Source organism: Hyperolius riggenbachi, chromosome 6 (assembly GCF_040937935.1).
Source record: "Hyperolius riggenbachi isolate aHypRig1 chromosome 6, aHypRig1.pri, whole genome shotgun sequence".
NCBI lineage: Eukaryota > Metazoa > Chordata > Amphibia > Anura > Hyperoliidae > Hyperolius > Hyperolius riggenbachi.
Genome location: NC_090651.1, coordinates 102,055,035 through 102,080,678, shown reverse-complemented (window position 1 = coordinate 102,080,678; position 25,644 = coordinate 102,055,035). Strand labels below are relative to the sequence as shown.

General features: G+C 44.8%; 2 protein-coding genes across 3 annotated transcripts; one reads left to right on the top strand and one right to left on the bottom strand.

Moving 5' to 3' along the window:
* Positions 1-183: 183 nt before the first annotated feature.
* On the bottom strand, positions 184-25,017 carry LOC137522061 (histone H2A deubiquitinase MYSM1-like). Its single transcript, XM_068242084.1, has 5 exons — positions 24,817-25,017; positions 7,112-7,190; positions 4,165-4,235; positions 2,252-2,329; positions 184-214 (listed from the first exon to the last, which is right to left on the bottom strand). The coding sequence occupies exons 1-5, from the start codon at positions 24,870-24,872 to the stop codon at positions 184-186; spliced, it is 315 nt and encodes a 104-aa protein (XP_068098185.1). The 5' UTR covers positions 24,873-25,017.
* Positions 13,059-17,527, top strand: LOC137521028 (uncharacterized). 2 transcript variants are annotated; one of them, XM_068239750.1, is made up of 2 exons: positions 13,059-14,941; positions 15,850-17,527. In XM_068239750.1, exon 1 carries the CDS (start codon positions 13,163-13,165, stop codon positions 13,889-13,891), a length of 729 nt encoding a protein of 242 aa, XP_068095851.1. In that variant the 5' UTR covers positions 13,059-13,162; the 3' UTR covers positions 13,892-14,941; positions 15,850-17,527. The 2 variants fall into 2 exon arrangements, with proteins under 2 accessions (XP_068095851.1, XP_068095850.1); XM_068239749.1 differs by lacking the exon at positions 15,850-17,527 and adding an exon at positions 15,167-15,690 and having other exon boundaries at positions 13,059-15,114.
* Positions 25,018-25,644: the final 627 nt, after the last annotated feature.

The window sequence follows — 25,644 nt, the reverse complement described above, 5'->3', positions numbered from 1 at the left end:
CGCTCAAAACCTTATCTTGCATCCGACTCTTTCTCACCCAGGAGTCCAGGACACTACTAAAATGTTAATACATGCTCTTCTAATGTCGGCTATTAGTCGCATTGGGTGCCCAAATGACCATGTGGGCACCTGATTACCGAAAATGAACACAGGCTTCTAATAGATGGCTGCCCATCACGGAGCTCAGTTAAACTGATCCAGTCTTAAAGCAAACCTGAAGCGAAAAAAAAAACGTATGATATAAATCGTTTTCAGTTATATAACCTTTTTAAACAACCCTGTATCATTATGTTGCAGTTTTAAAAAGCACGCTGTCTTTTAAACTATAAAACAAAGCAGAAATGACCTTTGAACTTTCCTGAAGTAAAACCTTATCTCAAGCGGTCTCTGCTTCTTTGTTGTTTAAGTGCAACAGAAAACAGCACCCAGTGGGTCAAAGAGCTCAGAGAAGCTCTTTTGCATAGATAACTGAAGTTTTTTTTTTTTAAAATCTTCCTGTACTGGAAAATAATATGAGACTTTTTTTTTCTTTGCTACTATTATTATGTTCTCTCTCTTAGCTGTACTACACATACACTTCATTATCTCATAAGTTTAATTTCGATTCAGGTTTGCTGCAGAAATTTCTCTCTTTACTTGTATTTCTGCTGAAAAATTTCTAGAGGTGGCCAAAGAATAAAACATTAGTGATTGACAGCTCAAAACACTTGAAAGCAGAAATGGATTGCTAGCTGTGGGAGTTCCGTCTGGTCAGGAAATGACGCAGCATGTAGCCCACTGACAGGCATTGCTGCTATAGTCTGTTACTTTTTAATTAAACTGGCGATCTACGGCAAACAGGGGATTTTAAAGAGACTCTGAAGCGAGAATAAATCTCGCTTCAGAGCTCATAGTTAGCAGGGGCATGTGTGCCCCTGCTAAAATGCCACTATCCCGCGGCTAAACGGGGGTCCCTCCACCCCCCCCCCCCCCGGAGCTAGTCTACTTTAGAGGGCCCACCGCAAATTCCCATAGACAGTTTCAGCTGGGCTGCAAAACGGAACAAATGTCTTCTGTTTGCTTGTTTAAACCTCCACAAGCCTTATATCCTCTGGTAGCTAAGCATGCCCTCTAACGAATTTTGCGGGTTTCGGTCAAAAAAAAGTTGTAACTGACTGTACAGGAGCCGCCGAACGGCCGAAATTTCGGGTCCGTCAGCCATCTTGGTTCTGCTCTGCAGGTCGTTTCTTCCTCCTCATTGGAGGGATTGTTGGGTGGGGGCGTGCCAGCTTCTGTCAGCAGCTAACAAACCCTCCAATGAGGAGGAAGAAAGGACCTGCACAGCAGAACGAAGATGGCCGACGGAACCGAGATGAAGGCCGTTCGGCGGCTCCTACACAGCCCATTTCAACTCTTTTTTTTGACCGAAAACCTCACAATTCGTTAGAGGATATGCTTACCTATCCATGGGTATAAGGCTTGTGGGGGTTTAGACAAGGTGAAAGCGGACATTTGTTCCGTTCCTGCAGCCCAGCTGAAAGTGTCTATGGGGATTTGCGGTGGGTCCCCTAAAGTAGACTAGCTCTCCCCCCCCCCCCCGCGCAAGTCTTGGTCGCAAGTTGGTCGTAAATTATCTTCTTCCTGGAGGCAGGGCTAACGGCTGCACCCCTGCCTCCAGTTGCGTCTATCAGACGTGCATCGCCGCCTCTCCCCCGCCCCTCTCAGTGAAGGAAGACAGAGGGGCGGGGGAGAGGCGGAGATACACGTCTGACAGACCCCAACCAGGAAGCGCTCCCCCGCTGCACCGAGGGGATTTGGGGGGTCAGGGACCCCCGTTAAGCCGCGGGATAGCGGCGTTTTAGCAGGGGCACACATGCCCCTGCTAACTATGAGGTCTGAAGCGAGATTTATTCTCGCTTCAGACTCTCTTTTTTAAGCAAAATGGTGAACTCAAAGATCTACAAAGTGGGTGGATCACCATTTTATAAACATGATAATTGTCACTAAACTGGATCTCAGTCAGGTCCTTAACTGCTGCATACAATGATATAATTATGCATGTGTGAACATGGGGGGCGAGTAGAAAAAGGGGGGGGGGCTAGGACAAGCTGCCAGGAAGAATGAGGGAGGCCTGAGCAACTAAATAAAGAAACAAAAATAGACAACCTCTTGGCCTTTTTTATAGTTAGGCCCTATGACAACTGATGTTGTTCTATCAGGAAACCTGCCCCAGGTTTACATGCATGTATATTACACATACAGGGATACTGACCTCTTTATAGGGCTTTTTTCTGCATTTGTTGAGTCCGACCAAAACTTTGCTGGAAGCGGCTTGTTAGATAAATAATATCTTAAGAAGTGCTAAGGATAGCTTTTGGTGGACGCCAGAGCATTAAAGAGACTCTGAAGCGAGTCTAAATTCTCTTTTTTTAACTTGTATTCATTTTAAGCACCATAAGCCCTGCTAAACCGCCACAATCCCGCGGCAAAACGAGGGGTTTATACCCCCAAATCCTCTCTCCTGTCCGGGGAGCGCTTCCTGCTTCAGGCAGAGCTTAGGGCTGTAGCTCTGCCTCTTCACGCGTCAATCCCCGCCTCTCCCACTCTTCCTTCACTGAGAGAGGCGGGGAGAGGAGCAGATCCACAGGCAGATTGACACACATGGAGGAAAAGCTGCAGCTCAAAGCTCTGCCTCCATGAGCAGCAAAATCCACAACCAAGAAAGTTGTGGATTTTGCAGAGGGGATTTGGGGGGTATAAACTCCTCGTTTTGTCACGGGAAAGCGGCAGTTTAGCAGGACCTATGGAGCTTAAAATGAATACAAGTTAAAAAAGAGAATTTAGACTCGCTTCAGAGTCTCTTTAAGGCCCCTTTTACACTTGCATTAAAACCTGCGTTGCGTTACCCTGTTTTACGGATGGGTAACGTAACGACAATGAAAGGCAATGGGGCCTAGCACACTTAGCGCATCGCACCGGAAGTACCCGATCCGCTGCCGAGCCACTGCAGGGGCAACAGCGCGTTACTGTCGGACTTTTGCGGCGGTGGAAGTAGTGTAAGTCAATGGGTGACACATACCTTTTAAAAAGGTTGGTGGCGGCGTTGCAGTGCGCATGCGCAGAACGATGGGAATGTGACTGGAATCCCAGTAATGTACGTCCTGTCCGGCAGGAAGTACATCACTGGGCAAGGGGCGGCACTATGCATATGACCCAGTCGGCGCACTCTGCTGCAGGATCATATGTTTGTGGTTTTGTGCAATGCGGCAGCGACACCTGTTACCTAAACTTGCATAAACGCTCACACAGGCCCAACGCATGGCGCAAATTAACCCAGAGTGCTTCCTTAAATAGCATATTTCTTTACTTGAATAACATTTTAACCCTTTCTGCCTTACTACCAGTGCTGATGCTTCTGACCAGCTCTGGTAGTCCTTGATGCTCTGCATTATTGCTATTCTGTTTGATTTAATGTTACGATCTGGCTAGGGCCTCTTGCACACAACATGTGATTCTGATTTTTTTATAAGTCCGATTTTTTATTCCGATTAAAAAAAACGTAGCAGCATGCAGTACGTTTAATTGGAATCAAAAATCGGATCAGATATAAAAAAAAAAATTGCAATCGCACGTAGTTTGCAAGAGGCTTAGCACTGACTTTTTCTGCACTCCTGATTCCGTTACCAACTATTTCCTGACTTTTACCAACTCTCCCCGGTCTGCCACCTACCCTGGTCTTGGCTTGTTTTCCGACTGTGTTCCGATTGCTGCCTATCCCGATCTTGGCTTGTTTAAAGACTCTTCCATCAAGTATCCCAGTTGTAGGCTAGCTTGCTCTCTTCGTCTATGGTGGGGTAATTCAGACATCATCCCCTGCAGGGCACTCTGTAGTCACTTAGATTCTACCTGAGCCAGCCACTGGTGCTGGGGTCAATAGGTGTTGTCCTAGTTACCATAACACTAACCTACATCACTGAACCTGGAGGAGCGGAGGAAACAGCTGGGAATGTGGAGAAAGTGAATTGCAGAGGAAAGCTGACACAAAACTGCAGAGTAATTTCTTGTGGACTTTCCTGTGAAAGCGCCCATATATTTGGATGCTGAAGATGTAATTATTTAATAATGGCTCTCTGACTCAAATACCCCCTTTCACATACTGTAAATGTATATTAACTAGAAGGATACTCCTCTTCCAGCAGCATTTTCTCAATAACAGCCCGGTTTTCATCGCTGATGGTACTGTCCAAGGTCCATGGCTAGGAGGAAAGGAAGAAAGACTTCAATTAACAAGATGTGGTCAGTATTGCACACCCCACAAGCCTGTAGGTAAGGAAAGTCCTGCATCAGCTCCAACCTTGGACACGTTTAAATCAAAACTGAAAAGCCACCTGTTAAGTTTGGCATTTATGATCACATAACTTTTTCCCTGTACACATCACTATGTACTGATTTGAGACAAGCTTATGCCCTTTGGGTCCTATGGGAGAAAATCGATTTACGTAACAAATTGCTGCTCAAACAACCAAATTTTTATTGAATATACAGCAAGAGAGAGGTTGATGGAACATCACTCACTTGAATTCCCGAGTGCTCCCAAAGACGGACCGTTCCAAATTGTGCATGCGTGAGCGGGGGCCAAACACTGTACAAACACTGGTGCACATGGCAGATGGAGGCCCCCGAGTTCTACCACCGCCCAGGACCCCCAAAGTCCCCATGCAACACCAAGAGGGAGAGTGCAGTTGAGGCCTGGTTCTCCCACCGCCAGGGGATTAACCCACCCTGCCAGATTGCTGACTGGAAGTAACGATTTGCATCTCGTGTGTATTGCATTTATATAGAGGCAGGGTGGGTGAATCCCCTGGTGGTGAGAGCACCGGGGCTGACCTGCACTCTCCCTCTTGGTGTTGCATAGGGACCGGGGAGTCCCGGGCGGTGGCAGAGCTCGGGGCCCCCATCTGTCATGCGCACCAGTGTTTGTGTTTTAAAATGTATTTTGTGCAGCTTTCAGCATGCAGATAAGTGGTTAGTTAGGGAGGGGGGCAAAGTGAGAGGTATACCTGCACGTGGTGCCCCCTCCTGGTGACATAATCTGTGATTATGTCCGACCCAAACCCTCTCACCTGAATGTTGCTGAACTTATGCAATTAATGCTAGATTTTGTACTGCAGACACGGTGTATATTATTGCACTTGATTGGCTGACGGGCTGTTTGTGGGCCATATAAAATGGCAAATTGCTGGCTTGGAGTGAGCATTTGCTTCTTGTGTGTTTTGCACACTCGCACATGCTCAGCGCGGAGCCACTTAACATTTTCTTTAACCACCCTGGCGTTCTATTGAGATCGCCAGGGCGGCTGCGGGAGGGTTTTTTTTAAAATTAAAATAAAACTATTTCATGCAGCCAACTGACAGTTGGCTGCATGAAAGGCCACTAGAGGCCGCTCCGGAGGCGTTCTTCCGATCGCCTCCGGCAAGCATAAGTAACAAGGAAGGCTGCAATGACGTCTGCCGCCTCCGATCCAGCCCTTAGCGCTGGCCGGAACTATTTGTTCCGGCTGCGCAGGGCTCAGGTGGCTGGGGGGACCCTCTTTCGCCGCTGCTCGCGGTGGATCGCCGCAGAGCGGCGGCGATCAGGCAGCACACGCGGCTGGCAAAGTGCCGGCTGCGTGTGCTGCTTTTTATTTCATCCAAATCGGCCCAGCAGGGCCTGAGCGGCACCCTCTGGTGGTAATGGACGAGCTGACCTCGTCCATACCGCTAAGGTGGTTAAAGCCCAATCTACACGATACGATACTTTGTGCGATTCGATTACGATTCTATTTACGATTCTATTAAATCCGACATGTCCGATTGGGATTCAATTTGATTCAATTCGCCATTGTTTTGCAATGTCAAATCGAATTGAATCGATTCCAAATCGGACATGCCGGATTTAATCGGATCGTAAATAGAATCGTAATCGAATCGCACAAAGAATCGCATTGTGTAGATTGGGCTTTAGACTTTTACTTTATTTCACAAAGCAATCTGTGGCATCAAATTCAATCCATAAAATCAGTATAAAGCACACTATGACACAGGGTCATCGATCTGTGTAAAGGCCTGTACCCACCTCCCAATTTTTGCAATGAGTTTCCCAACGACTGGCGATCCTTTGAGCATCAAGCGGTTGTTTCCGCAATCTTGAGACAAGGGTACAGGTGCATGATCACGCGAACATCGTTTAGTGTCGCGTGGCGTTAACAACCATCACTATGAATTAGATGTTTAAGATCCCGGTCGACTCCCACGCAAAGTACCGCGATTGATTGAAGTCTTGTTCGTGCCTGTCATGTGCTGTCACAAGACGTCCGCATACCCGCCGGCAGGAAGATGGATCGGGGAGCGCTCGTCTTCAGGGAGACGTCGCTGGATCCATCTTCCTATGTTGGGTGGTAAGTATTCAGCTTTGCTGATCTTAATGAGCTTTGGGTGCCCATCACCCTGCCACTGGTTCACCAGCTGTCCTTCCTTGGGCCACTAGCGGAAGGCACAAACCACTGCATACCAGGAACACCCTACTGGACTGACCAATCTGGAGATGCTCTCACCAGTTGTTTACCCACTTTTACCCAATACTATTTGGGGTGCATTGTTCCTTTTTCAGAGTGAAAAGTTTTTGCACTTTTGCAGAGCGATTTCAGGAAGTGAACTCTTTCACCCGGAAATCAATAAATACAATTCATAAAAGCGAGAAGGCAATCGACCGCACAAAACGATTTTCTGAGCGTTTTGCGTTTTTCCTATACGTTACCTTCCACTGTAACAAAACAAAAAATAAAAATGGTATAGGCAGCACTTTGCTGAGCGGATCAGAAACAAACCGCTCAGATGTGAACTCTCTCATAGGGAATCATTGCACAAGCGCTTTTAGGGCAATTTTGAAAATCGCCGGCGCTTAAAAAAAATGCAAAACGCCCTAGGTGTGAACGAGCCCTTACTGAGTTAAGTATCTTACTTTTTCATCCTGACTACAGGTCCACTTTAAATCTTTTCAGTACCGGGTAAAAAGTTGAACCAATACACAAATAAAAGTATACATGTGGAAATCAAAATGAAAGGAAATAATAATCTGCTAAGAAACGACTCACAGTCAGGGCATCGGCACTCTTCCACATGGAATCCAGATAGTGATCTGGAATAAAACCAGCACTCAGGTCTTCATAGGTCCTATAAACAGAATAAATACATTAATCTTTTTTTATAGAGATAAGTGAAGATTAGATTGTTTGATAGCTCGCACTAAGTAGGGCTTTTATTACAAATTACTGGTCAGCGAGGGGGGCGCAGTGGATAGCATTCTCACCTTACAGCGCTGGGTCCCCGGCTCCAATCCCAGCCAGGGCACTATCTGCACAGTTTGTATGTTCTCCCTGTGTCTGCGTGGGTTTCCCCCTTGCACTCCTGTTTCCTCCCACACCCCAAAAACATACAGATAAGTTACTTGGCTTCCCCATAAAAATTGTCCCTAGGCTACAATGCACAAATGACTAATTGTGAGCCCCTCTGAGGGACAGTGGCAAAGACAATATACTTTGTACAGCGCTGCAGAAGATGTCAGCGCTATATAAATATGGTAATTCATAATATCACATGCAGCAATATGGCATTGATTCATTAACATTAACACGCTCACATAGCACGAGGTATATTGAGTGTGTGCACGCTACATGCAGCAGGGGCAAACCAAGGATTGTCAAGTGGGGGGGATTCCTGAAAGGACTCCCTCAGCCCTGCACAATACAGTATAATAATATGGTAGGATCTGACGATTATTTCCTAAATGTCCGATCAGCTCCTCATCGACAATGGGATCGATCAGGAGTAGTTTGGATACAGATAATAATGAGGACAGCCGACATTGCTAATGAAGAGGATAGTGAAGCATTCACACAGCAGGGCACAGAGCTGTGCGCATACCTGACTCTGTTAAGTTTCCCAGAGCTGCTCCATGTTCTGTACAGACGCTGCTGCTCCATCCAAAGTCTACTGTAGCAGGGAAAGACAGGGGGCAGTGCTATAATTTGCAGGGTGCCTGCAGATATTCTGGTATCTCAGCTTGTGCCTGTCCCCAGACACTGCACAGGTCCTGGTCTGAGGGGGGATTCTGGGCAGCTGTAATCCCCCCTGTGTTTGCCTATGTGCAGTGCTTTCAGGGTAGCGTGCACTGTTAAAGTACGTGTGGAATACTTGCTATACTGTAGTACTGCGACAACGATACTTGACTAACGTGGCTGCTACTACGTCAATTAACATAGTAGCCGGCACACTACTCAAGTATTGCGGTCGTGGTATTGAACTATCACGAGCGAGCATATCTTAACAGCACATGCTACAATGAAAGCATTATGCGTAGCGCTCAATTCATCTCACGCTATGTGAGCACTTTAGTGTAGATGAATCAACCCCTATATCACAGAACTGTGTGCCAACTCACACAGTGACACCTCAATATGTACTCATTTCTGTATTATGCATGTTCTACCATGCATGTATTATATAAGAATGCACACATCTGCAGCAACAGGAGGTTATAATTTAAACTACAAGCAACAGGTACATAAAAAAAAAAAAACTGCACACCGCAACCTTTTATTTCTTTCAAAGTACAAACACATTAAATGTGAACCCACAGCATTGATTATCAAGAGCTGTCAGTCTAATATACGTACAAAAATAAAACAAACACACAGCTACTAGAAAGAAGGCCTTCCAATGTCTTTACTTTCTATGGTGTGGGGTAACATAGCCACTTTTAAAGAGGAACTGTAGTAAAAATAATGAATAAAATTGCTTATGGTTTACAATATTCATTTATGGATTATTTAGTGTTTACTCATTGTTAAAGAGAATCTGTATTGTTAAAATCGCACAAAAGTAAACATACCAGTGCGTTAGGGGAGATCTCCTATTACCCTCTGTCACAATTTCGCCGCTCCTCGGCGCATTAAAAGTGGTTAAAAACAGTTTTAAAAAGCTTGTTTATAAACAAACAAAATGGCCACCAAAACAGGAAGTAGGTTGATGTACAGTATGTCCACACATAGAAAATACATTCATACACAAGCAGGCTGTATACACCCTTCCTTTTGAATCTCAAGAGATCATTTGTGTGTTTCTTTCCCCCTGCAGCTATCTTCCACTGAAGTGCTGTTTCTTCCTGCAGAGTGCAGACAGCTCTGCCTGTATGTAATTCCTCAGTATGTGAAAGCCCAGCCAGCTCAGAGGAGGATTTATCCAGCAGCTTGTAAAAGATAAGAGAGAAGCTGCCCTAATCTAAATAATACACAGGCAGTGTGCAGAGAGGGTCCTGGAGGGGGGAGATGCATCACAGAACCACAACACTGAAGAACTTGGCAGCCTTCCAGACACAGGCTGACAAGTCTGACAAGAGAGAGATAAGTTGATTTATTACAGAGATGGTGATAGTAGAACCTGCTGCAGTAAGCCAGAATACATTAGAATAGCTTTTGGAACTTGTAGGATGATAAAAAACAGGATGCAATTTTTGTTACGGAGTCTCTTTAAAGAGAACCAGAGAGAAAGCACCCTCATGTATTTTACCAAATATATCAGCGGAAACAGAGAAAACACCTACCCTGCTTTCTGTTTCATTCTGCACTGCACAGCTTGCTTCTTATCAACCCTGATAAAATCCCCGACTGAGCATTCAGTCTGGCTTTGCTCAGGAATATTTATAGCTCAGTCTGTGTTCTCTGGTGTCTTTTCAAGCCCAAGTCTGCCCCCTGCTGGCTCTGCTCAGGAATCATAGCTGAGTCATTATAGCAAAGCCAGACTGAATGCTCAGTCAGGGATTTTATCATGGTTTATAACTAGAGATGTCGCGAATGGCTCGCCTGCGAACGGTTCCAGGCGAACTTTGGGGGTTCGCGTTCGCCTGCATCAGGCGAACTTTTGCGGAAGTTTGATTCGCCCCCATAATGCTCTATTGAGCAAAACTTTGACCCTCCATATCACTGTCAGCAGACATATTATTGCCAAACACACTGGTCTCACGGCTGTAAGCCCACCCACCCTCCCTTCGCCTGCATCAGGCGAACTTTTGCGGAAGTTTGATTCGCCCCCATAATGCTCTATTGAGCAAAACTTTGACCCTCCATATCACTGTCAGCAGACATATTATTGCCAAACACACTGGTCTCACGGCTGTAAGCCCACCCACCCTCCCTCCTCCAAGCAAGGTCCTTATATCATTTGACTCAGTTGTCTGCCTACACTAATTAGTTATGGGACAGCTGCTACACACTCTGCTAGGGAGATTTTAATTAGCCTCTTGTGGGTCTCCTCCCACCTCCCTCCTCCCTTCTACCCATTCCCTCCTCCCTCCTACCGGAGGGAGGAGGGTCTCTTCTGCCAGGGAATTATACTATTTTAATAAACAGTATACATCATACCATGGCTGGGAATCGAACCCAGATCTCATTGTGTGGTGGGCAAGTCACCCTAACCACTGTACCACTACAGTAGTAAGTGAAGCTGTCCTAAAATTTACCATTTATGCTCAATGCAATAGAAACAGGTTGCTTAAAGGGAACCTTAACAGAGTGATATGGATGTTTCCTGTAAACAATACCAGTTGCCTGGCAGTCCAGCTGATCTTTGTGACTGCAATAGTGGCTGAATCACACCCTGAAACAAGTATGCAGCCAATTCAGTCTGACTTCAGTCAGAGCACCTGATCTGCATGCTTGTTCAGGGGCTGTGGCTAAAAGTATTAGAGACACAGGATCAGCAGGCGATTCAGGCAACTGGTATTATTTTAAAAAGGAAAAATCCATATCCTTCTCCGTTTAGGTTCCCTTTAAGGATTTGCAGCATAAAAGCCAACTCACATTGGCTGAGATTTGAACCTGGGTCTCACTGTGTGGTGGGCATGCACCCTAACCACTGTACCAATTGAAGCTGGCCTAAAAATTACCATTTATGCTCAATACAAGAGAAAAAGTAGACAAGACAAATAACATTTATATCACACTTTTCTCCTGGCGGACTCAAAGCACCAGAGCTGCAGCCACTAGGGCATGCTCTATAGGCAGTAGCAGTGTTAGGAAGAGAGAGAGAGATGAATCTACCTGGCTATCTGGGGTTCTCTTTGGACAACTGTTGAACACAAAAGAGAAGGCCATGTCTGGCTACATATCTTACATATCTGTAAGCAGTGGCTGCATGGTGTAATTGTTAAGGGCTCTGCCTCTGACACAGGAGACCATAGTTCAAATCTCAGCTCTGTCTGTCTGTTCAGTAAGCCAGCACCTATTCAGTAGGAGACCTTAGGCAAGTCTTCCTAACACTGCTACTGCCTATAGAGCATGCCCTATAGAGCAAGCAGATAAGCCCATTTGAAAGTACAGGCTGTAAACAATATGTCTGCTTCCATGAATCAGGAAGTAGAAACTGTGCTGATTTATTTTAAGATTTGTATCAGCTGTAACAAAGAAATGTTTTTGTTTAACCCTCCTGGCGGTATGAAAAATTCCGCCAGGAGGCAGCGCGGCAGTTTTTTTTTTTTAAATCATGTAGCGAGCCCAGGGCTCGCTACATGATAGCCGCTGCTCAGCGGCATCCCCCCGCCCGCTTCGATCAGGAAATCCCGTTCAAAGAACGGGATTTCCTGGAGGGCTTCCCCGTCGCCATGGCGGGATGATGTCACCGACGTCGTGACGTCATTGGGAGTCCCAATCCACCCCTCGGCGCTGCCTGGCACTGATTGGCCAGGCAGCGCACGGGTCGGGGGGGGGGGGGGCTGCGGCACAGGGTCTGAGCGCGGGGCGGCGGCGATCAGTGTGCTGGCGCAGCTAGCAAAGTGCTAGCTGCATCCAGCAAAAAAAAAAAAAAATTAAGAAAATCGGCCGAGCAGGGCCGGAGAAAACCTCCTGCGCGGCTTACCCCGAACTACGTTCGGGGTTACCGCCAGGAAGGTTAAAGGTTATTATGCTATTGTGTATCTTTTAGAGCAGAGAGGAATTCTGAGTTCAGGTCCACTTTAATGAAAGCATCTACTAATTAATTAATTACTACTATTTGAAGCATCTATAGAAGAGAATATTACCAGCACAGGACCAATAGAGAGCTAATACTGAGGCCCGGTATGGTCACAATCTCTGCATCCTCTATTGCTACTCTACTGAAAACTGATATAGGCTGGATGCACAGATAACATAACATGAAAGGTCGCGTTTTATATCACATTCGGGGGGTTTTTGTGTGCGTTTTTGCTGAGTTTTTACTGCATTTTTGGTGCGTTTGAGTTAGCGTTTTTTTTTTAACGCAGATGTGTTTTTCAAGCGTTTTGCGTGCGTTTCGATGCGTTTGCGTTTTGCATATACAAAACACATATGCGTTTTGTATGCATTTTTCATGCTTTTTCCAATTGCGTTTTAAGCAAATAACTAGGAAGACAACAGGAAGCGGAAATACATCACAAAACAATAACAAAAAACGCATATAAAAACGCATGATTAATGCATACCATTGTGTTTTCATTGACTTTCATTATGTGCATTTTTGATGCGTTTTTTAATATTATGCAACAAAACATGCATTTTTTTAAAAGGCGTTAGAAAATGCAAATGCGTTTTTTTATATGCGTTTTTCCTGCTGCCCATAGACTTCCATTAGCAGCAAAACACAGCATTTTCCGCACCGCTAGCATTTCTGCTAAGTGTGCACCTGCCATAAATCAAGATAACAGCTAATGTTTTCCAATATACATTAATTACAATTATAGCCAAAATTATAATATAGTTATTAACAAAATTGGATAAAAAGATGTTCATAATTTGTAAACAGTAGAGGAAACGTAAGGAATTAGTAGTATTTGGACATATGAGCCATCTCCCAACTGACTAGGCTTAAAAAAAAAAAATGCCTGCATGAGATCATCCTCATGGCTCCCAACTGACCAGGATTCAAAAAATGCCTGCATGAGACCACTGGCATGAGCTCAACTGCTGGAGATGGCATGAGCTCAACTGCCGGAGATGGCAGTTGGAAGTCATTAGTCAGTTAAATGCCATTGGAAACTGCAGCAGTTTGCGAGTCTCCAGCTGAATTTATATTTTAGAAGAAAAAAAAGGCTTTTGGAAGAAGAAAAACCTGACAAGAGGACTGAATAGGACATCATGATGACTGGACCAGGCCCAAGCCATGGGCAGGGATCATCGAGGAGGAGGGGGAAGAAGAGGAGCAGAGGAGGGCCGGCTGTCAGCAGCCAGGCCGCAACAGGGAAGCAGAGGGCGAAGAAAAGAAGACGGAGGGGTCCAAAGCCCTGGCTGCCAGACCTGCGGCTGACCATGGAGGACAAGATGCATCTCCAAGGCACTGGGATGCTCCGCTGCGCAGTGTTAGAGGCAGCTGTGAAACTCTTGAGACAACAGTTCCAGGATGCGACTGGTCTTCCTTGCATCAGAGCAGTGTGCTTTCCGGTCAGACCCAGAACAGTGCCCACTGTTCAGTTCCACGTGGATTGCCAACATCAGCATGGATTTGTCACCGCATGTGAAGGTACAAAGGTGGTGGTTGCAGACAGCTACAAGGCCATGGCCTTTGGAAGTATGGCCATCAGGCAGATAAAAGACAGCTACAAAAACTACATGAAGGACCCAACAAAAAACATGGAGTATCTAGCGGTGGACCAACAATCAAGCACCAACAAAGACTGCGTCATCCATTGCATTGCAAATGCCTACGAGCTGCTGGCAGCAGATGGGAACCCGGAGTGTGTGTACAACAAGCAACTTATGAGACCGCATCTGCTGCAGTGCTTCACCAACAGGAAGATAACTGAATTTCCCAAGGATTACAAACCAGCAGGACAACCTTCAGTGAAACCTTTTAAATGGAAGCCCTGAAGCTAGAGTGGATTCTCCATTGCATTGCTTGCCTCCCATCACCTGCAACACTAGCATCTCTGCAATGATACAGTCACCGGTTACGTAAGTAGTAGCTGACTATTCTAACATGTTAATCTTTACTAACTCAGGAATGAGATGCCATGCTAGCAAATGAAAGCCACTAGCCGCTTATTAATGAACTAGCCGCTTAATAACTAACCGGCAGGTGGAATTCATTTGCTAATGCCCTAATTTTTTTCTTGGGGGGGGTTCAATTTTTTTTCTATACCATCAAATGTATAAATGAAAATAGTTTATAATGGCATCATCCTGGGTTAGTGATGATTTACATGTAAGAAGGATTGTCCACCCGACCCAAGCCATACCTTCTGTTCCATGCTGCAAACATCTATCCGCTCCACTCCAACATCCTAATCGCCTCTGTCTCCACGCTGAAACATCCAGCTCAGCTTAAACACCCCTCTACAAGCAGCCTAATAAACAGGCTAGGAAAGTATCTAAATACAAAGCTAGGTGAGTATCTATAAAACAGTCTGGGTAAGTATCTACAAAAAATCAAAGCTAGGTAAGTATCTATAAAACAGTCTGGGTAAGTATCTAAAAAAAAAAAAAAACTAGGTGAGTATCTATAAAACAGTCTGGGTAAGTATCTACAAAAATCAAAGCTAGGTGAGTATCTACAAAACAGTCTGGGTAAGTATCTAAAAAAAACAAAAAAAACTAGGTGAGTATCTATAAAACAGTCTGGGTAAGTATCTAAAAAAAAAACAAAAAACTAGGTGAGTATCTATAAAACAGTCTGGGTAAGTATCTAAAAAAAAAAAAAAAAAAAACTAGGTGAGTATCTATAAAACAGTCTGGGTAAGTATCTAAAAAACCAAAACTAGGTGAGTATCTATAAAACAGTCTGGGTAAGTATCTAAAAAACCAAAACTAGGTGAGTATCTATAAAACATTCTGGGTAAGTATCTAAAAAAAAAAAAAAAACTAGGTGAGTATCTATAAAACAGTCTGGGTAAGTATCTAAAAAAAAAAAAAAAAAACTAGGTGAGTATCTATAAAACAGTCTGGGTAAGTATCTACAAAAAATCAAAGCTAGGTAAGTATCTACAAAACAGTCTGGGTAAGTATCTAAAAAAAAAAAAAAAAAAAAAAAAAAAAAACTAGGTGAGTATCTATAAAACAGTCTGGGTAAGTATCTACAAAAAAAACAAAGCTAGGTAAGTATCTATAAAACAGTCTGGGTAAGTATCTACAAAAAAACAAAGCTAGGTAAGTATCTATAAAACAGTCTGGGTAAGTATCTAAAAAAACAAAACTAGGTGAGTATCTATAAAACAGTCTGGGTAAGTATCTAAAAAACCAAAACTAGGTGAGTATCTATAAAACATTCTGGGTAAGTATCTAAAAAAAAAAAAAAAAAAACTAGGTGAGTATCTACAAAACAGTCTGGGTAAGTATCTACAAAAAATCAAAGCTAGGTAAGTATCTACAAAATAGTCTGGGTAAGTATCTAAAAAAAAAAAAAAACTAGGTGAGTATCTATAAAACATTCTGGGTAAGTATCTAAAAAAAAAAAAAAAAAAAAACTAGGTGAGTATCTATAAAACAGTCTGGGTAAGTATCTACAAAAAAATCAAAGCTAGGTAAGTATCTATAAAACAGTCTGGGTAAGTATCTACAAAAAAAAACAAAGCTAGGTAAGTATCTATAAAACAGTCTGGGTAAGTATCTAAAAAACCAAAACTAGGTGAGTATCTATAAAACAGTCTGGGTAAGTATCTAAAAAAAACAAAGCTAGGTGAGTATCTATAAAACAGTCTGGGTAAGTATCTAAAAAAAACAAAGCTAGGTGAGTATCTATAAAACAGTCTGGGTAAGTATCTAAAAAAAACAAAGCTAGGTGAGTATCTATAAAATAGTATGGGTAAGTATCTAAAAAAAACAAAAACTAGGTGAGTATCTAATAAACATGCTAGGTGAGTATTATCCTTCACTCAGGCTAGGTTCACAGTGGTCAGTTGCATAATGCATGTGTTGTAATGTGTTATGATTACTGTGAGCTGCAATGGAGACTGGCCATAGACTTTAATACAAAGCTTGCATGCATAGAGTTGGAATAAAGTGATCTGTTACAACGCAGTACTGTGAACAGCCCCATAGAATTGTACGGGCAGTGAGCTGACATGCAGAATTATTTAGCAATTATTCTGCAACGCAACTGACCACTGTGAACGGGGCCTTAGGGCAATAACCTTCTTCTTTATTTTTACTTTTTTGTTGTTGTAGCCCCCCCCCCCAAAAAAAAAAGTAAACAAAAATGCAAAAAAAAAATTTCCTCTTCTCTCCCTGACCCTGAACATTCTTTTGTTTGTTTTTATAAATAATGTGTATTAGGTTTGTACTGACAGGCTGACCAAATGACAAATCAGGGTTCACAATGAAGCTGGGCATACACTATTAGATATTTTTGGAGATCAGATAAACGATCGATATCCCCCTAATATTGATCCTTTATCTGAGTACCACCCTGCACAAACTGGCGGGTGACCCCTGCACCCCTGGGTAATCAGGAAAAGAAATAACTTTCTTAACTAATGTCTGATTGATATATTGATAAAAAAAATTATGTGAGAATGACCTAATTTTTAATAGATTTTGTTTTAATCAATTTGTCCATACAAACAAATGTCTAAATTATTACAAATGTCTAATGATGATTGCCCACCTTCACACAGCCAGGCATACAGACTTACACCGACTGAATGACATACCCTGACTGAAGTAGAGTGACAGACACACACTCACTGAGTGACTGTAGTGATAGGGTAGGGCATACTGGTTAGGAGATGAAGGGATAGACAGACTCACAGTGACTGCAGTGATAGGGTAGGGCATACTGGTTAGGAGATGAAGGGATAGACAGACTCACAGTGACTGTAGTGATAGGGTAGGGCATACAGGTTGGGAGATGTTGGGATAGACTGACTCACAGTGACTGTAGTGATAGGGTAGGGCATACTGGTTAGGAGATGAAAGGTTAGACAGACTGACAGTGACTGTAGTGATAGGGTAGGGAATACAGGTTAGGAGATGTAGGGTTAGACAGACTCACAGTGACTGTAGTGATAGGGTAGGGCATACTGGTTAGGAGATGAATGGTTAGACAGACTCACAGTGACTGTAGTGATAGGGTAGGGCATACAGGTTGGGAGATGTAGTGTTAGATAACAGTATTTGTATGTTCTCATCTTAAGCATGGTTACCTTTGTTTAGTGTCTGTGAAGTCCCATTCTGCAGATATTCCCATTTTCTGCTAGCCTGCAGGAGGAAGTGGGAATTCCTGAGAAATGGGACATCAAACAAAGTAAACATGCTATTTTCCTATGAATCATAATTAGCTATTTACATTTGTCTCTGTGAAGTCCACTTTCTTTAGTAATCTGATCTTCACAGAGGAAGAGGGGATATTTCAGAAATGGAACATCACAGAGACACAGTAAAGGCACACAGCTAATCATGCCCCAGAATAGAATATACAAATACTTTTTACTAAAAAAAAAAAAAAAAAAAAAAAAAACACAAGGTAAAAGATGACTAGCATCTATTAGAGTAGGGTAGCGTAGTGTAGTGTAGGACCTGTCCGAGAGGAGTCTACCTTGGCGTTGGTGGGCAGGCTTACAATCTTTTGGCCAAAGATGTTCATGTTATCTGCAGGGAATAAGGTGCCCATACACTTATCAATGTTACCCGGCAGATTCGATCATTATGATTAAATCTGCTAGAGATCGATGCCATAATATGGCTGTCCGATCATAATTTGAAACGTTTTCCAGATGAAATCAATCCATGCTATTGATTTCTGCAGACAGAAAGGGACCCGTCCATCTAAAATGTGTTCCCCTGGGGCTGTATCCCGTTTGTGCTGATCCTGAAGGGAGGCATTTTAGTGCACACAAGTGGCTTCCTGCCAGCAATACCCTTCACGGACACTGCAGGCCTAATTTAGCCTATGAAGGGTGACAACATGAAAGGAAAAAAATTATCCCCCCCCCCAGGGCCCGCTCGGGGACTTTTGGGGGGCAGCAGGGGTCGCAGCATAAGAGGAGAGTGTGGCAGATCGGTGGGGAGGGGGGGAAATTCCCCCCCTCCCTCACCTCGGGCTCTCCTCTCAGCGCTCCCCCTCCTGCAATCATTGGTGGTGTTTGTGGCAGCAGCGGTGGTGGCGGCAGGATGACTCATTACCTCTTTCTCGCCGGAGCTCTTAGTTCTTTAAGTGCAACTTCCTGTTTACACAAGAAGTTGAATGAAGCACTTAGAGAACGGAAGAGCTCGGGCGAGAAGGAGGTAATGTATTCATCCTGCCGACACCGCCGCTGCTGCCACGAATACCACCAATGATTGCAGGAGGGGGAGCGCTGAGAGGAGAGCCCGAGGTGAGGGGGGTCGCATCCCCTATTGTTACACCAGTGAATAACAAGGCCACCTCTATTTATACAGTATCATTTTTTGGCCAATTGATTAACTAAAAGACTCCTAAGCTGTGTTTTATGCAAATTTTCGCATTCTGATGTTCCCATGCACACCAAGGAAGTTAATGTAAATGATTATATATATATATATATATATATATATATATATATATATATATATATATATATTTATTTATTATCAACTAAAATTCGCTTTTACATTTTCACATTTGGAATTATATACGATGTGCATGTCCATTGTGTAGAAGAAGCAAGCATGTAGGCAGTTTTTTCTACAGAAAATTGGAATGCGAAAATTCACACAACGCATGTCCAATGTGATGCCACTGACTTGCATTAGATATGCGGCAAATGTAAATTCGCAAAAAACGCAATTTGCACAGAAATTGTGTCAGGTGTGAAAGATGCCTAATAATTGTACTTTTTTTCTTTACTACAGGTTTTCAAGTCAGAGCAAGCGCTTTCTTCCTTTTTATTTTCCTGTCAGGGCTGGGAGTCACAACTGGCGGCCAATTAGAGGCCAATGTTCATTTGCTTTTTCTTCTTGGTATCAAAAAATGAGCCTTTTTTCCAAATAGTTGGAAGGAAAGGAATTTCAAACAGGAAAACCAGAGCATCTGATCAGTGATGCTGAGTGCATCAGAGGCCAGTAATTGTCCATTATACAGTCTGGTATCATGCGGGCCATGAGAGAGGAAACGCTGTGCCTGGTAGTCATGCATAGCATGTCAGTCAGATACACTCCGCATCCTCCATTGGCCAGAAAAGGATCAAGATGAAATGAAGCCTTTGGCAAGATAGCAGTTTTTGCCCACCGCTGATGGTCACCTGGCTTTTGTAGTAAGATTTGGTGGCGTTAGCATCCACCAGGCCCCTAGACTCTCTACAGGCCCTAGGCAGCTGCCTAGGTTTGCCTTGCGGATGATCTGGCTCTGCCATTGGCCAGCAAACCCCAGACCATAACAGTCTATTAGTAGCTCTGATAAGTGGTCACTTATGGCACATCTCAGTGGCAGGGTATTTGCCCTCTTATGGTGGCCACTAATGATCCAATATTTGTGTCCAATCTTACCAAATATGTGCAGTAGAAGGGTAATCTGAGTGAATATATTGAATACATAATTTAGGCCGTTCCTCATATTACATAGAAGTGGTAAGATTGGACAAAAAAAGATTGGATCATAAGTGGGCACCTTTGGAAACTGCACCGGCATAGTATTATGGGAACCTGTAGGATATGGAAGCTGCCATATGTATTTGCTTTTAAACAAAACCAGGTGGCTGGCAGTCCTGCTGATCTCTTTGTCTGCAGTAGTGTCTGAATCACAACACCTGAAACAAACTTGACTAAATCAGTCAGATGTCAGTCAGAAACACCTGATCGTCATGCTTGTTCAGGGTCTATTGCTAAAAGTATTAGAGGCAGAGGATCAGCTGGACAGCCAGGCAACTGGTATTATTTAAAAATAAATAAATATGGCAACCTCCATATACATCTCATTTCTGGTTCTCTTTAAACACATTACTGTAAATTGCTTCATCTATCCAAGAATGACTGATGGTGTTCAGTGCATATTTCTTATACAGTATAATCTCTTATAGTAAACTCTGATATAGTAACCGTCCAGGTCCTGGCCCAGCACCATTATAAGTACATACCTCCCAACTTTTTGAGTTGACAAAAATGGACAATTAAGCCACGCCCCTGCCACACCCCTAATCACGACCCTGGCACACCCATAGTCACTCATACCAAAAAGATTTCATAAGAAAAATATGTTGTTTTATCATTTAAACCACACTGGTCCTTTCTATCCTGGTGCATTTTCCTTCATATCAACATTTATATAAGAACTATATTAATTTAAAAGATGAGAATAAAGTTTAAAGGCAATTAAACACATTTTTTTCAGTAGGGAAATACATATATTTAGATAGAAAGAGGGACAAAGTCCTGAAAGAGGGACAAATAGGGAGGAAAGAGGGACAGATGAAGTGTGGTTTGAATAATGAAAATACATTGTTTACAGATGAATGCTTCATGGTATGTATGACCAGCAGTGTGTGTCTAAAAGGTGTCCTTATGTCTCATCTAAAAAAAATAGGGAAACATACTCTGGGGATGAAAAAAATGGGAGATGAATAAGGAAGAGGGGATGCAATGCACAGAATGGGGGCATGTAATGGTGGCCTATTAAAAGATGGCACGAAATAGTAGAGCCTACAACCAGTTTTGCTCTCTCTCTCTCTATATATATATATATACACCGTATATTCTGGCGTATAAGACGACTGGGCGTATAAGACGACCCCTTAAAGAGGAACTGTAACGCCAAAACGGCCCCTGGGGGGTACTCACCTCGGGTGGGGGAAGCCTCAGGATCCTAATGAGGCTTCCCACGCCGTCCTGCGTCCCTCGGGGGTCTCGCTGTAGCCCTCCGTGCAGTCCGGGCAGCGGTGACGTCATTATTTACCTTCCTGGCTCCTGCGCAGGCGCTCTGATGCCTCTCGGCGCCGAAGTAGGCGGAAATACCCGATCGCCGTCGGGTCTGCTCTACTGCGCAGGCGCAAGTTTCCGGTGCCTGCGCAGTAGAGCGGACCCGACGGAGATCGGGTATTTCCGTCTATTTCCGTGCCGAAAGTCGCCACAGCGCCCCCGCTGGAGCCAGCAAAGGTAAATATTGAACTGACAGTCGGCACAGTCGCCGGCTGTTCGGAGGGCTGCGGCGAGACCCCCGTGGGACAGAGGACGGCGTGGGAAGCCTCATTAGGATCCGGAGGCTTCCCCCACCCGAGGTGAGTACCCCCCAGGGGAGGTTTTTGTTGTTACAGAGTCTCTTTAACTTTTCCAGTTAAAATATAGAGTTTGGGATATACTCGCCGTATAAGACTACCCCTCTCCCAACGCTCACCAAATAAACATTTATCAGAGAGGTATGGAAAAATAGATCACGCTGTGCCCATAAAACACGCCTCTTTCACCCGTCTGGCCCACCCTTGTATCCTATTTACCTCCTCCTCTGCCTCTCAGATGTGCCGCTTCACTACAGTCCTCAGCAGTGAGATCTGAGAGGCGGTAACAGGATAGGGTGTATCACTCGGCATCAATGACACCCGGCATATAAGTAGAGTGACCAGACGTCCCGGATTGCCCGCGACGCGTCCCGGATTCGGGCTCCGCTCTCCCAGGCAGCATGAGGTCCCGGGAAACGTCCCGCTTTTAGCAGCAGGAAGTCCCAGCCTCTGGACTCTGATCACTTTATTGCATGAACTGGCAGCGGCGTCTATAGACGCCGTGCCAGTTCATTGCCCGCAGCCCCACTCCAGCCTCCTTACTATCTTCTGGTGTTCCGACACCGGCAGGCGAGCAGGGCTACGGCAAGATGGCTACCGAAGCCCTGTACTGGAGACTATTCGTGTCTCCAGTACAGGGCTTCGGGCGCCATCTTGCTGTAGCCCTGCTCTGCCTGTCAGTGCGGGATACTTCAGGAGGATCGTCCGAGGGGGGAGATGCGCGCCAGAGGAGTCTTCTGCCAGGTGAGTAAATGCTTTTTTTCCAGGTGAACTTTGCCCGCAGTGCGTTTATTTTCTGGTGACATGTGTGCCCGCAGTGCGTTTATTTTCTGGTGACATGTGTGCCCGCAGTGCATTTATTTTCTGGTGACATGTGTGCCCGCAGTGCGTTTATTTTCTGGTGAAATGTTTGCCCGCAGTGCGTTTATTTTCTGGTGAAATGTTTGCCTGCAGTGCGTTTATTTTCTGGTGACATGTTTGCCCGCAGTGCGTTTATTTTCTGGTGACATGTTTGCCCACAATGCGTTTATTTTCTGGTGACATGTTTGCCCGCAGTGCGTTTATTTTCTGGTGACATGTTTGCTCGCAGTACGTTTATTTTCTGGTGACATGTTTGCCCGCAGTGCGTTTATTTTCTGGTGACATGTTTGCTCGCAGTGCGTTTATTTTCTGGTGACATGTTTTCCCACAGTGCGTTTATTTTCTGGTGACATGTTTGCGCGCAGTGCGTTTATTTTTTGGTGAAATGTTTGCCCGCAGTGAGTTTATTTTCTGGTGACATGTTTGCCCACAGTGCGTTTATTTTCTGGTGACATGTTTTCCCACAGTGCGTTTATTTTCTGGTGACATGTTTGCGCGCAGTGCGTTTATTTTCTGGTGACATGTTTGCGCGCAGTGCGTTTATTTTCTGGTGAAATGTTTGCTCGCAGTGCGTTTATTTTCTGGTGACATTTGCCCGCAGTGCGTTTATTTTCTGGTGACATGTTTGCCCGCAGTGCGTTTATTTTCTGGTGACATGTTTGCCCACAGTGCGTTTATTTTCTGGTGACATGTTTGCCCACAGTGCGTTTATTTTCTGGTGACATGTGTGCCCGCAGTGCGTTTATTTTCTGGTGAAATGTTTGGCCGCAGTGCGTTTATTTTCTGGGAAATGTTTGCCTGCAGTGCGTTTATTTTCTGGTGAAATGTTTGCCCGCAGTGCGTTTATTTTTGAGTGAAATGTTTGCCCGCAGTGCGTTTATTTTGTGCTGACATGTTGCCCGCAGTGCGTTTATTTTGTGCTGACATGTTTGCCCGCAGTGCGTTTATTTTGTGCTGACATGTTTGCCCGCAGTGCGTTTATTTTGTGCTGACATGTTTGCCCGCAGTGCGTTTATTTTGTGCTGACATGTTTGCCCGCAGTGCGTTTATTTTGTGCTGACATGTTTGCCCGCAGTGCGTTTATTTTGTGCTGACATGTTTGCCCGCAGTGCGTTTATTTTGTGCTGACATGTTTGCCCGCAGTGCGTTTATTTTGTGCTGACATGTTTGCCCGCAGTGCGTTTATTTTGTGCTGACATGTTTGCCCGCAGTGCGTTTATTTTGTACTGACGTTGCCCACAGTGCGTTTATTTTGTGCTGACATGTTGCCCGCATTGCGTTTATTTTGTACTGACATGTTGCCCACATTGCATTTATTTTGTACTGACGTTGCCCACAGTGCGTTTATTTTGTGCTGACGTTTGCCCGCAGTGCGTTTATTTTGTGCTGACATGTTGCCCACAATGCGTTTATTTTGTGCTGACATGTTGCCCATTGCATTTATTTTGTGCTGAAATTTTGCCCACATTGCGTTTATTTTCTGCTGTCTGGGGTAACTGTTGCTGCATTTATTATTTAATGGTCATAGTTGGCTATGCTTGCTGCTTTGGGGTTACGGTATACTATTAAATAGCATCACACAGTTTCTGCACACCCATGATGCTAAACCTCATCTGACAACATCATGGTGCAAACACTGCTTTCTTATGCCTCACTGTTACATCATGTTAGCTCCGCCCATACAATGTCATGACCACACCCATTTTTCTGCCCCTCCCCCCTCGTCCCAGGTTGTACCAACAAAAATCTGGTCATTCTAATATAAGATGACCCCAGACTTTTCAGAAGATTTTCAAGGGTTAAAAAGTAGTCTTATAGTAGAGTGACCAGACATCCCGGATTGCTCGGGTCGCGTCCCGGATTCGGGGTCCGCTGTCCCAGGCTGCATGAGGTCCCGGGAAACGTCCCGCTTTCAGCAGCGGGACGTCCCGGCCTCGGGACTCTGGCCACTCTATCCTTATAAACTGGCAGCGGCGTCTATAGACGTCGTGCCAGTTCATTGCCCGCAGCCCCGCTCCAGTCTCCTGCTTCTTCCGGTGTCTGTTCCGACACCGGCAGGCGAGCAGGGCTACGGCAAGATGGTTGCCGAAGCCCTGTACTGGAGACTATTTGTGTCTCCAGTACAGGGCTTCGGGCGCCATCTTGCCGTAGCCCTGTCAGTGCGGGAGACGAGCAGGAGGACGGTGGTCCTGGGAGCAGCGCGCCAGAGGCCGGAGACTTCTGCCTGGTGAAATGTTTGCCCGCATTGCGTTTACTTTCTAGTGAAATGTTTGCCCGCATTGCGTTTCTTTTCTGGTGAAATGTTTGCCCGCAGTGACTGACCACATGGAGGGGAGGGGACACACGAAAAAAAATCTGTTATTTGCCATAATGCAATGAGGTTCACAGACAGCAAACTGTCAGGCCATGACATCACACTGTGGGAGGGGTGACATCACAATATCAGCCATGATGATCTATTGAAGAAAAGGTAAAGATTTCTTGTGAGAAAAGGGGGTATCAGCTACTGATTGGGATGGAGTTCAAACCTAAAGTTTCTTTACCATGACCCCCACCCCCTCCTTTCAAGCCACCCCATTGGTCCTTAGAGTGATAACTTCATTAACCAACAGTATTGCTGGAACTGCACTTCCCACACTGTTTATAATGTAATCATACATGCAGCTTCTAATACGCAAGGCTTGTTGCAAGGCAAAGCCTGGTGAATAGCTGCCAGCTATTCAACAACCAGCATCATCACAACAAGACCCATATCCAGTGATTGGAGAGCCTCACCCTCTGCCGCTGTCCGCCGCATCCCCCTCAATGTCCACATCCGCCTCCTCAGCCATGTTGGGGGCTGGGCAGGCGTAGAGCCGCTGCTGAAGGCCCCGGTGGGGACCGAAAAGTAAACCAGTACAGAATACAGATGAGATGCTGTGCTGAATCCTAGTGGGCTACTGGGCTTAGGCTAGAGGACCTGCATGACGTGTCCGAGTCATGTGACCACCGCCCACCTATCCGCTGCTGAAGCCTGTCAGGCTCTGCGTCTGTGGAGCAGAAGTGAGTGAATGTCAACAGCACTTACAAGTGACTCCCGTGAAGTGACTATGGGCCTAGTGCTGTGTATGTACATTACAGGCAGAGGGTTATGTATGTACATTATAGGCCTAGTGCAGTGTATGTACAGTATAGGCAGAGGGTTGTATATAGTGTCTATGTGTGACTGCAGGACTTAAAGCAACAGTGAGTGACTGGCATGTGTTGCTGGAGCAGCTGGGGTCACCAATGATTGATTAAGCAGTGATTGATTTAGGCTGGTTTCACACTGTAATCTGGCAGCAGGCCTTCAGGAAATGCCGCATGGTATGCGGTGTTCTGTCTGACCACCAGCCAAGCAGGAAGTGACATGCGCTTGCGGTCATTACTTGCGGAAGTGCACGGAAGCGTTTTGTTAAAATACACTTCCGTGCATGCGCGCAGTAACGCTGCGATGACATTTTTAAAATCCCCGCAACGCCATAGAGTAACATGACTTCTGGTCCGATGCAGGGCGACGCAGATCCGTGAGGTAACATATTTTTTTTCCTAGCATCTGGAATGCGGTAAAACGTCACTTCCATA